The sequence below is a fragment of the Propithecus coquereli genome, unplaced genomic scaffold (assembly GCF_000956105.1).
Source record: "Propithecus coquereli isolate 6110/MARCELLA unplaced genomic scaffold, Pcoq_1.0 Scaffold605, whole genome shotgun sequence".
Classification (NCBI taxonomy): Eukaryota; Metazoa; Chordata; class Mammalia; order Primates; family Indriidae; genus Propithecus; species Propithecus coquereli.
Window position 1 is genome coordinate 724,683 of NW_012152008.1, and position 12,568 is coordinate 737,250.

A 12,568-nucleotide genomic window follows, 5' to 3' on the forward strand; every position below is an offset into this window, starting at 1 on the left:
AAACAGCCTTATCATCATCAAAACCCACTGTAGGGTGGAGGCCCAGGTGGCATGAGTGGGGGGTAAAGAAGTGCCCACAACACACAGCCTTGCCTCTGGGGGGAGGACAAGAGAAAATCTTGATCAGAATCCTTATGCCTCCACTCTGTACAAGACTTCACCTTCTTAAAGAACTCATCTGCACATTCTGTGAATCTTCCCAACCTGCAAGACAGGACAGGCTGTGGGGTCTCCTTACACAGATGGAGAAAGGAAATAGGCCAAGCTATTTTCTCAAGGTCGCAGTGGATTCATCAGTGGGCCACAGAACCCAGGACTCCAGCCTGGAGCTGTTTGTACAAAATGCTCCCCATTACACGGAAACGTAGAGCGCTGAGCATCAGTCTCAGCATGAAGCCTCCAGACAGACATTTGAAATCTGTCCAGGGGTAGGACCCCAGGGTGGTGAGAGGCTTTCAATGCCCATGGGGAATGAGCACCCTTCTGCTAATCATGGAGGGATTCACATGGGAAAGAGATTAACCTGGAGCAACGGAGAGAAGTAGAAGGGAAGCCAATTCCAGCCTAACATACTTTATACTGTCTCAAAGAAAAGTAGATATACAACAAGGTGGTGATTTCCCCGTCCTTAAGAGCACTCAAGAACTTGTTGGGGATGTTACAGAGGAGATGCAAGTAAGGGATGGAATGTGGATGAAATGATTTTTTAAAGGTCTCTCGATGTCTTCAGAGCCCACGGGATTGCATTTATGATTTCGGATACTACTAGCCAGCTCAACCCAAAACAGTGCTTCTATTCTTTACATCGATTGAGAGATACACGTTGGAATTAAGGTAGCTTTTAAAAGCCCTGATTCCCTGGCACTCTTCATAACTACCAGTTGCCTCAATCTTCTCAGGTGTTCTCGGCTTCAGGAAGGCGGAGGACACAAGGTTTTCATTTAATGGCTGATGTTTAGCAGAGTGCCCATTTTCCTTGTGTATGTCCCCTAATAAACTCTTAAGATGACAACCCCAAAGCCCATAAGCCTCTTAGACAAACATCCCCACCACGCTCCCGCCCTGCAAGCTGTGTTTAGTGTTTGAAGATGAAACACAGAGCCTGTCGCTTTATCTCACTGGAGGCCAACTCCACAGAAACAGGTATTGCTATAGTCAGTGGCTCCCGGACCTCGGCAATTCATAGACCAGTAAATTTTGAAAAGACGTGAAGGGGAAGGTTACCGACCTTTTGTATTTACAAAGTAAGGCCTTTTTTCTAAACTACTAAGGACTCATTATTATTTTATTTAAAGAAAGGAAATTTATCTTCTTATGCTTAGGAGCTGCATTCTGAAATATTTGTGGGCAAAGTGTCATGATGTCTGTATTTGTTTTCAAATGGTTAAAGAAGAAATAGAGAAAGACGCAGATGCATGCATGCAGCAAAATATTCATTGTCAAATCTTGATATCGACTGTGGGAATGTTGTATTATTCCAACTTTTCCGTGTTCTAAAATGTCATAATAAAATTCTAGAAATGCAAAACTAATGACAGAAGGCAGATCTGTGGTTGCCTCGGACCGGAGAGGTGGTGGAGCAGTTGACCTGGAAATGGATGCCAGTTTGGAACGTTCTATGGCTTGATCACAGTGGTAGTTGCACAACCGTATACAATCGCCAAAACTCATCAAGCTGTGCACTTAAAATGGGTGGATTTTGTTGGATGTAAGGTTTTTCTCAATAAAGATAGAGGGGAAGAGGAAGGACATTTCAATACCAAAAAATTGAGAACTTCCTAATTTTAAAAGGGCAATCCTTTATATTGAATAAATTCGGCTCTCAGAAAAAATTCACAGGACTGTCCTTATTTTTCTCATTTCTCCAAGAAGAGAAAAAAATCGCCACAGCCCAAGGATTGAGAATGGCATTTCCAAAAAAGGTGAGCTCTATCTATCATGCAGTCCACCCCCAAATTTCCTCACCTGCACGGCACTGGCAGGTCAGTGACTTAGCTCTGCCAGGCTGGGCCCTCTGTGGCCTGGCGCCCACGAGGCAGCAGGAGAACAGGGATTGCAGGAGCGGCCCGGGCCCTGCAGCCACAGCTCAGGCAGCCGCTGCTGGGAACTGAGAAGAGCCCTAGTCACTTTTCTTTCTTTTATCTTTGTATTTTCAAGGGAAAAATGAGATACTCCAACATTTCCACCCATACAGAGATATTGGTGAATGTTTGCTCCTTAGTGCATAGGTATGTGAACATGCGTGTGTATGTGTGTATACGTAAATATGCATAAGTGTATGTGCATGTGTAAGTATACATATATGTGTGTCTGTACATACATACACACAGTGTGTATTTGCAAACTGTGATCATACGACACGTGATCATGGCATTCTACAACCTTCTTTGTCCAGTCACAATCTCTACCTTCCTATTGCAATAATTTCATCTTAACCGTATTCAGATTTTCCCAATGGATGCAAAATGTCCTGTACATCCTGTTTGTCCAGTTAAGTGTCTAACCTGGGGCCACACATTACACCTGGATGTTGAGTCCCTTAGTGTCTTCTAATGTAGTACATCCCTTTTCTATGGCATTGACTTGTGGATTTGTCTGGCAGCTCTCTGGTGTCATTTAACTATTCCTCGTATTTCCCGTAAACTAGAGGTGAGGTCTAAAGGCTTGTGGATTCACATTAACCCGGAGTAACACATCGCGCGTGGCTGGCACCACTGACGATGCTCAGATTAACCCCTGGATCTGTGATGCAGCTTGTGATGAGACCAGGATCCATGTGGCGGCACTTTCCTGCTGCCGTAGGGACAGCCATTTCCCCACGACTCTTCACCTGATGGCTCTAATACCAATGAATAATCCTTGTGTTTTAAAATACAGGTTTTACTCTCATTCAGATAAGGCGAGGCCAACAGACCAGGAGACAATGGCCATCACATAGTTTGTTCCATTCCCACAAGAAGGGACAGGCCATGCCACATAGCCCACGGGGAAGCGTGGGGGTTGGCGGAGGAGGGGGGGAACGTCGGTGAGAGTCTTTCTGTGGTTTCTGTGGGAAGGAATAGGCCAGGCAAGGGAAGCAGGCTTGGGGGTGGCTGATTTGAGTAATTTCGAGCCGACTGGAGTGTAGGGTCATCCAGTTGTTGGATACCTGTCCCTGAGGGGATTAGGTTGGCGTGAGAAGGGCCTGGGGTGGAAGAGCCTGGGAAAGGAGGGCGGGGGCTGGGCTCTGGCGGGGTTAGTTGGCACAAGGCCAGTGGTTCGCCATCTCTAGGAACGGGCCAGCCTTGCGGGGTGGCAGTCTCTCCAGGGTCAACAGGGCCCCAGATGCCAAAGCATCAGAAATGCAAAACATAAAAAGGCATGATTAAGATAATCAGAGTTTTTCAGATGACGTTTTTCTAATTTCATCATTCCTTTCACATGTACTAGGTGGCATTCCTCTTTTTAAAAATTTTTTTTCCCTTAGAAATAAAAAAGTTTTACCAATTTTAGGTAAAACTGAGGAATGATCACCGGCTATTACACTGTTGGAATCCAATGACTTGATTTCCTCAGAGTACGTGTATCGAGGACCGTGTTCTGGAATGCTGGAGATGGGATACGTACAAAACAGTGAGAAATCTCTACATTCCTGGAATTTACTTTCCAGTAAGTGTTGCGGGGGAAGTGCAGAGAATAGATGGTAAACAAGGTAAGAAAACCATCGTGTGTGTCAGACGGTGATTATTGCTACAGAGAAAATGACGCAGGGAAGGATAGACGTGTTGGGTGAGCCGAGTTGGTGACAACAGGGTGTGCGATGGAAGACACTGGAGTGTAGACTCAGGGAAGCTGAGGGAGTGAGCCCCTGGCTACGTGCAGGAGAGTGTTCTGGGGGAGGAAACGGAAGGGCAAAGGCCCTGGGACAGGTTTAAAGAAAAGCAGAGAGGCCAGCGGAGGAGCAAAGTGCACGAGGGAGGGAGTGGTGGGAAATGCGGTCGGAGGTTACAGGGCTAGCTCACGAGGGACCTGGCAGACACTGTCCAGCTTAGATGGAAGCCACTGGAGTGTTTTGATAGCTGCTGACACCCAAACGTCAGGGGAGGCTTTCTGTGTCTAATTGCTGAGCTCCCAGGTCAAGTCCCCATGTGAGTGTGGCCACAGCGTCCCATCCATTCATTCCCCGGATGCTCTCGGGAGCAGGTATTGTTCCAGACACAGTGAAGGCAAAAGTGAGGGGCACACGATGGCTTGGGGGCCCTGCCCTCATGGGACCTGGAGTCAAGCAAGGGCAGAGGGACTAGAATAATCTCCCAGGCAAGAGTGAAGTGCCACTGCACCTCCAGCCTGGTCCTGAAGGTTGGGGACGGCTCATCTGAGGAAGTGACTCCCAGTCAAAATGTGAAGGGCCAAGAAGAGTCAACAAGGAGAGAGGGCGAGCTTGTTCCAGGCAAAAAGGACAGCAAGGTGGGAGCAGGATGTGGACGGGAACGCAGGTGGAGCTGCCCCAGGTTTCTGCCCGTGTCCTGGGAGCAGTGGGCAAGTGTCAGCAGGAGTGACGGGTCAGGGCTCGAAGCTGTCTCTGCCCAGGTGCTGAGAAGGGCCTGGAGGGTGGAGAGGGATGTAGTCTGACAGTGGAGAGTCGCTGTGGTCGAGGGAAGCACAGGCGCCAGTGTGGACTCACGAGGAGGCACCGGGGGTGGGAGGACGTAGACAGGCTCCAGAGACATTTCTCCTTGACCTTTTTGTTTATGTCCCTACACCCAAGGTCGCATTAGCGGCCCGCTGAGTTTAATCAAGTTTAATCAAGTCTCCTGGTGATGCCAGGGGGTGCAGGGATAATCGGTCTATTTCCAGAACCCAAAGAGGTTTAGGATAAAAAGTAGCTTTGATTAGCTCTTGTCCCTCCCACCAGCCTCCCGCAAGCTCCGGATGACTCATGCAGCCATGGGACTCTGTGCGGAGACTGGGGGCCTTGCTTAATGCTTAGAACTGCTGAAACCACCAGTTCACCATCTCAGCGCTAATCCAGCCTGCTCCTTAAATGGGATTTGGCTCCTAGACATTGAGACCTGGGTGCCGGGCCTCCTCGCCAGATCCTCTACAAATCCCCGACACACGTCAGCCGAGGCCCTTGCCCGAGCCTCCGAGGGGTTGTCTGGTGAGACAGGGCCAGCGTGCCGAGGGCAGGGGCTGGCTGCTCCTCATCTGAGGGCACAGGGACCCTCCCCTTGCCACCCCGCCCATCCCACCTGGTTGGTGACAAATCACAAGGTACGTGACCACCACGGTGCAGGGCAGGTTCAGGAAAGAGCAACCGTGGGCATTTCCACGTAGAGAGTCTGTCCCTGTTTCACCTTTTCTGTGTGGTTTTCCCTAAGACTTCGCTGGTTAAGGAAACTGGGAATGTACTTAATTCCCGACCACCAAGGTGGCCTCTGCGTTGTGTGCGAAACTCGGGAGTGGAGAAGGGGGAGCAGGAAAGGAAAGCCCTGCTTCGTATGAATCACAGAATAGAATTTGGGGGGTTGTAATACATTCTTGAAAACAGTGTTTGTGAAGTGCTCACATTGTGGTTTTCAGGAATGTGTTCTGTTTATTTGCCATAAGACACCGTCACGATAGAGCTTTAGATTCAACCTGAGTGTGACAACACCAAAGGTGTGTCAGAAAGTAAAACCTTCTCGTTGGAATCTAGCTATTCCCTGGTGAGGTTCCCTGCGAAATGTTTGAGGCTTACCAAGAAAAATAAAAGACTTAAAAAAAAAATAGCACCCCACAGTCAAATACAAACTAGGCAAAGACCTTCTTTAATAAAACTTGGATGTTGAAGCAGGTAGAAGGAAATGTCAAATGGCTGTACCCAGGATGTTCTTGACTTAATATTTAGGATTGTTTTACCTTCCCCAGCCCTCTAACACCAGACGGACAGCCCGAGGCGGAAGAAGCTGCCGGGGACAGGTGACATGGCGGCCAGCGGGAAGACCAGCAAGTCTGCGCCAAACCATGTCATCTTCAAGAAGATCTCCCGGGACAAATCGGTAGGTGGTGCAGAAGTGAGCAGCTTGACGGAAATCGTTGTAAAAAAAAATGGAGCTTGTTCAAGTATTAATATAGACGTGATCAACAGCCACACCCTGTGCCGGCCAGGGAAGCTCTGCGCCCATTTTCCGTCTGTCTGAGACGGGCGGTCAGGGAGATGGAAATGAATGAATGAGCTGCAGAAATACAGCTTCCCTTCGATCTCACGGAGACTCCAGTCCTGCGACCCTCAATTTTCTCCTAATTTCAGTCCCCACTCTCACCCCCACCTCTACTTTTCCAAGCCACGTGAGCCCGTCACTTACCATTTCAAACTATTTTGTCAGTACCTGTGACTCACTTGGCCCTTTGTCTGTCTGTCCTGCCCCTGCCTGAGGAAAGCCCAGGTGCTGGTCAATGGGACATTTTCCTCTCCGCGCACCTGCCCCACCGCCAGCCTCTCACACCTCAGCTGGCCTGCAGGGCCACTGGCGAAGGGAGCGTGCCCAATTCGCTCCTTTTCCGCCACTCTCCAGGGGCACATTAGATGGTCCCGATGTGCCCGCGAACTTCCTGGCCTGGGCCTCTGGGGATGGAGTCTCCTTGCCCCACTCGATGACTTCATAGGGGTTGACAGTCTAGCTCAGCACCCTCCGATGCAAGCCGCAAATGTAATTTTAAGTTTTCCAGTAGCTGCATTAAAAAAGAAAGCAGCAGCAGGTGGAATTCATTTAATACTATATATTTTTTTTTTTTTTTGAGACAGAGTCTCACTTTGTTGCCCTGGCTAGAGTGAGTGCCGTGGCATCAGCCTAGCTCACAGCAACCTCAAACTCCTGGGCTCAAGCGATCCTCCTGCCTCAGCCTCCCGAGTAGCTGGGACTACAGGCATGTGCCACCATGCCCGGCTAATTTTTTCTATATATTTTTAGCTGTCCAATTAATTTCTTTCTATTTTTGGTAGAGACGGGGTCTCGCTCTTGCCCAGGCTGGTCTCGAACTCCTGAGCTCAAGCGATCCGCCCGCCTCGGCCTCCCAGAGTGCTAGGATTATAGGCGTGAGCCACCGCACCCAGCCTAATACTATATTTTGTTTAACCCAATAGATAAAAAGCTATCATTTTAACTTGTAAATAATATAAAAACTACTGATGACATATTTTGTAGTCTTTTGCCAAGTCATTGAAAGCTGGGGTACATTTCATGTTGACAGCACATGTCAGTTTGGAATGGCCATGTTGAAGGTCCAGGAGCCACCTGTAACTAGTGGCTACCGGGGTGATCTAGATCATTCCAGATCATTCTTCTGAAGCCAACACTGGGCCCAAAAGAAAAACTGTCCAGTCCTTATTGTGCCACCCAAGAGAACTGGGCTCTGCACGTACCCTCCTTCTGCCCTTTCCTCTCCAGCTGAGCAACTGTCATTTTTATCTAGCGCTCTGACAAGTCGGGCCCCTCAAACTTTCCTTCTTCAAACTCTTTCCCAACCGGTGTCTTTCCAGCCCACTTTATCCCAACTTCTGGCAGAAGAGGAAACCACTTGTGCTGGTTTCTCCTGTCGTTTCCCACTTTTTCCCCCCCTCACACCTAGACGTCCTTTGAATCAACACATTTAGAGTTTTTTGTATATAGGTGATCAAGGGGGAGGGAGGAATTTATCGATTTGTCACATATTAGGATCATTTCAGCGGCAGCCACTGTACAGCTCCAGGCATGGCGTGCCAGGGCTCTGCATCCATTTCTCCGCGATTCTCTGGACTCTGCCCTCGCTGTGATCTTCACCCTCCAGCTGGTGGAAGTCGGCTGCCCCAGCTCCAGGTGTCCCACCCTCACTTGACAACATCCGGAGGAAGGAAGAGGTTGTGGCTTCCTGGGTTGTCTTTTAAGGGTCAGAAAATCGCTCCCAGAATCCCTGCAGCAGACTGCTCTCACATCCCTTTGGTCGAAACTGGTCACATATCCACCCTAAACCAATCCTGAACCACAGGAATTAGGTGATCATGACTGGAGCAGGCCAGTGAAGAATCAACCCCTGGCTGGCCTCCTCTTCGCATACCGCCGTGTGGAGGATGGCAGATGCTGAATGCAGCTGGCCACTTCCATCCAGGGAGAAGGGGCGCATGGCTGTGGGGTGGGCCCCCATCGGGCTGGCTACAGTCTTACATCATTAGGGCCCACTTCCCTGCCTGTCCCTGCCCTTCCCATTGCAGCTGAAGGGGGCCTTCACTGCCACCTGAGGTTCACTGCTACTTACACCCTGGGTCCCTCAGTCCACACCTCCTCAGGGGTCCCCGCCATCGGTCCCTCCCAGCCTGCGCTGTGTCTGCAGCCTCTCCCTCTCTGCCAGTACTTTGCCGGAGCCTAAAAACAAGTGCTGACCTCATGCATCTTACAAACAACCACCACCTCTCAACCCCTCTCGACCAACCACCACCGGCTCTGCTTTCTAGCTCTCCTTCCTTTGCAGCCAAAGCTTGAAAGAGAAGGAAACACTCTCTCCACCTGCCCTCCTCCCTCTCATCCACTCTTCCATCCCTCTCCCCCCAGCCCAGTCAGGCTGCCTAACTGGCTGGCCCCTGGCCAATCCATGCTCCACTTTGCTGCTCACACGATCCAAGCCTCAGTGTTCCCCTCTATAAAATGGGGTTAATTCCTATCTCATAGAGTGGAGGATTAAGTGAAATAATGTGGCCTGAGCGCTCAGCTTGGTGCCTGACATGTGATCAGCATTCTAAATGCTGTTTCATTCTTCCAAATGCTTCTTCTCTATTTAACTCAGCTCTTTCATTCTGCTTAAGATGCTTCAACGTCTTCCTAGAGATTCTCTAGGGTCAGGGCCTATAAGACCCTTTCTGGAAGCAGCCCGCGTCCCCATTCGGTGGCCGTTCACCTGAGATGAAAGCGTTGGCAGCTCCAGAAGCGTTCTCTTGGCTCTGGGCTTTGCATATGTTGATCTTTTTTGCCCAGAGAGCAGCCCCTCCCCCTCCCCTGTCGCCTGGCTATGCTGTCTGTCCTTCAGGTCTCACTTAGGTAAAGCCTCCTCTGAAAGGAAGAGCCTTGCCTTCCTTTGCCCTGCCATTTACCCCAGGGGTGCAATTGCCAGTTCACCTGGGGGGCTCCCAACCACAGAGCAGGGACCTCAAGGACCAACGGGGGGTCCTGTTCGGTTTTTATCTCCAGCGCAACAGAGCCTCTGGGGCCTCCATAACTGTGCCTGGATGAAAGAAAGACACATTTGCCTTATTTATGGAGCTCAAAGTCTAGTAGAGGGGACAGGCTTCTGCAGAAGCAGCCACAACACAGTGTGGCCCACGCAGGGTGGGGTCGCAGGCGATGTGCTCCTGGGGCACCCAAGGCCAGGCTTTGCCAGGTGGAGGAGGGCTGGGGACCCTGTGGTGTTCCCTGAAGTGTGGACAGGATTTCTCCAGGTGGAGATGCAGCAGAAGGCCTTCCCCACTCAGAAACACTAGGGACAGGGCACAAATCTCTGGTGTGTGGGGAATAAGGACAGAGCTGCTATGACCAGAGCCCAGTGGAGGAGCAGGGCTCTCAGGGTGGCTTGGCACCAGGAGGTAAATGGCCCTGTTGGCCACATGTAAGGGACAGGATTTTATTCCACAGAGAGCGAGCGAGCAGCCGCTGAGCAGCAGAGTAGCAACAAATTCATTAGGGTTCCTGCAAAACACCCTCCAAATAGGTGGATTTGATGAGAGTTTCTTAAAAAAGCTCGCCTGCGTCAGCCCCCCAGGGTGCAGCGTGGATCTGCAGGGCAAAGCCAGGACACCCAGGCTGTTAGGACGCTGGTGCCCACTGCAGGCAAGGGGCACGTAGGAGCATGCGTGCGGCCAGCCCCTTCTCTCAGATGCCGGTCTCCCACACTAGCCCGGGCCACGGAGGCCTCCGGAAAGCATTTGGCCCTGGGTTTATGAGGTTTCCCATGGAACCTTCTCTGCAAACCAGGGTTCTGGTGGCATTTGCCTGAAATCACTTCAACATCAATCATGCGAATAACCTAGAAGGCACAGGGACCCACTTTGGGACACCTGATACGGGGTGGGAGAGTAGAGTATAAGAGATGATTTAACGTCAACAAAAATGATCTGGGCTGTTCATGGAATTAAAAATGTGCGTTGGAAGAAGGGGCTCACCAGGGTGTGTGCCCTCGTTCATGGGTGCACTCAGCAGACACTGAGTGAACTCCTTTGTGCACAGACACTGGAGCAGGTACTGTCCTGGCTTCAACATGCTTAGAAGACTCTGGCTTCTTACCATTTTACTGTGGGTTAACATGATGAGCTATGGGGACCCAACACGTGCTCTCCCACAAAGGGGGTGAAGAGACCTTTGCTGCCCAGGACCCAGATGCAGACAGGGTGAGGGCCCAGACCGTGGTCATCCGCTCCCCAGCCAGCTGCCCCCACCTTCCTCAGAGCGTGGGTTCAGGGCTACCTGTGTAGAAGCTTACCTGGTAGGATTGCAAGGACTTCTTCCACAGCTTCTCCACATTTGCTCAGTCCGGAAATTCTTTTAACAAGGAGGGGAAACCTTTTATTCCACAGCTAGAAGTAAAAGATTTAACATGCAAGTGAATGATAGTAGCCTCATTTGCATAGTTATAACTTTCAACTAAAGTGTTATCAGTTAATTCAACAAGTTTCCTGGTTGATATCAGACCTGGGCTCGATGGGGAAAGGTGGAGAGAGCAGGGAGCCCCTGACCATCCAAAGAGGTGGGAAGAATTCCTCAGAGCAGATACATGAGGACTGAGGATAGAGGGCACCTTGCCTGAAATCCCTCGTCTCTGCCCGCAGCCTAGTCAGGAGAGAAGGGAGCGACAGACACACTGCAGAGCCTCCTCTTTTCAAGACTATGACAAGATTTGTTTTTTGGTAGTTTTTAACACGGATGCCTTAGCTTAGTGTTCTCTGGCCGTTTAGAACCCACACCTATTCTTCCCGCAGGTGACCATCTACCTGGGGAAGAGAGACTATGTAGACCACGTCAGCCAAGTAGAGCCTGTGGGTAAGTTGTTTGCAGTAAAATTTTAATGCTGGTTTTCCTTTAAGTCATCAGACAACTGCTAGTTTTGTATTTTTAAAAATCGGTCTTGCTAATAATCTAATTAAAGAAATGCAAACTAAAACATCAATGAGGTGCCACCGGCTGATTGGAAACAGTTTTAGAGTGTGAAGAGACGAAGGACTTTTCTAGAATATATGAAGAATGCTCAAAACTTAACAGTAAAAAAAAGCTAAATCCAATGAGCCAATGGGCAAAAGACATGAAAAGACATTTCACCTAAGAAGACACAGGGGTGACAAATAAGCACTTGGCAAAACGTCCGCATCATTAGCCCCAAGGGAAATGTAAATTAAAGCCACACTGAGATGTCGTAATATGGCACCAAAATGAAATGGCTGAAATTAAAGACAGTGACAATACCAAATGCTGATGAGGATGCAGAGAAACTGGACCACTCACGCGTTGCTGGCGGGATGTAACATGGTGCAGCTACTCTGAAAACTCGTTCAGTAGCTTCTTACAAAACCAACCACACACTCGCTGTAAGACCCAATGATCGCATTCCTGGGCATTTGTCTCAGAGAAATGAAGACTTCCTTCCTCACAAAAACCTACACACGATTGTTCATAGCAGCTTTATTCGTATAATAATAGCTCCAAACTGGAAAGAACCAAAGTGTCCTTCAAAACGTGCCGTGTCAGCTTCCTAGTTTTGATATTGTCCTATAATTAAGTCAGATGTAACCACTGGAAGAAAGTAGATGAAGGATACTGTACTATCTTTGCAACTTCTTCTGCATCTATAATTATTTCAACGCAAAAACTTTTTTTAAAAAAGTAGAAAAACTGGCAGTTCCAGGCACCGAAGATGAAAACGTTCTTTGGCAAAACCCTTTTTGGAAGGTGATTTGGCACCATGTTATCAAAAAGCAAAATCCAATTCTACAATTTATTTTTTAAAAGTCATGGAGAATATAAAGCTTTATGTCTAAGATTGTTCATCACAGTGTCATTATGATGAGAAAACTGGAAACGACCCAAATCCCCTAACACTAGCAGGTCCATTAAGTAATTGATGGGACATCCATTCAGCGCAGTAATATGTAGCTAGCAAAAGGATTAGCACATGTTTTATATATGTGCATAGGTACATACATGTGTGAACATGAACAGATGATTGCAGTGTGCAGTGGTTTGAGGAAAGTAGTTAAATTAACAGTATATATAATAGGATCTTTTTAATAGTAAAAACATTCATATAATTAAATGCATATATGTGTGGAAAAAAATTCTGCACCAGTATCTCGACAATGCATATTTCAGGGTAGTGGGAATCTGAATGACTTTGTTCTCTCTTCACCTAACTTCTCTTTCTAATTTTCCTGTAATGAACATGGATGACATGTGCAAGTAAAAAATGTTTATGGTATTTAAAGTAGCATCTGGTTTCTTTGACTTCCTCCACCCTCACTGTTCTCTCCCTCTCTTGCTTTAGATGGTGTCGTATTGGTTGATCCCGAGCTCGTGAAGGGAAAGAAAGGTGAGAT

General features: G+C 48.7%; 1 protein-coding gene across 1 annotated transcript in view; it reads left to right on the top strand.

Moving 5' to 3' along the window:
* Positions 1–4,912: 4,912 nt before the first annotated feature.
* SAG (S-antigen; retina and pineal gland (arrestin)) overlaps positions 4,913–12,568 on the top strand; it is a 27,635-nt gene continuing 19,979 nt past the window's right edge. Inside the window, exons 1-4 of the mRNA XM_012659345.1 lie at positions 4,913–5,253; positions 5,918–6,020; positions 10,961–11,021; positions 12,517–12,561. Of these exons, the coding sequence (XP_012514799.1) occupies positions 5,946–6,020; positions 10,961–11,021; positions 12,517–12,561 (181 nt within the window). The 5' untranslated portion in view covers positions 4,913–5,253; positions 5,918–5,945. The remainder of the gene's footprint in view (positions 5,254–5,917; positions 6,021–10,960; positions 11,022–12,516; positions 12,562–12,568) is intronic.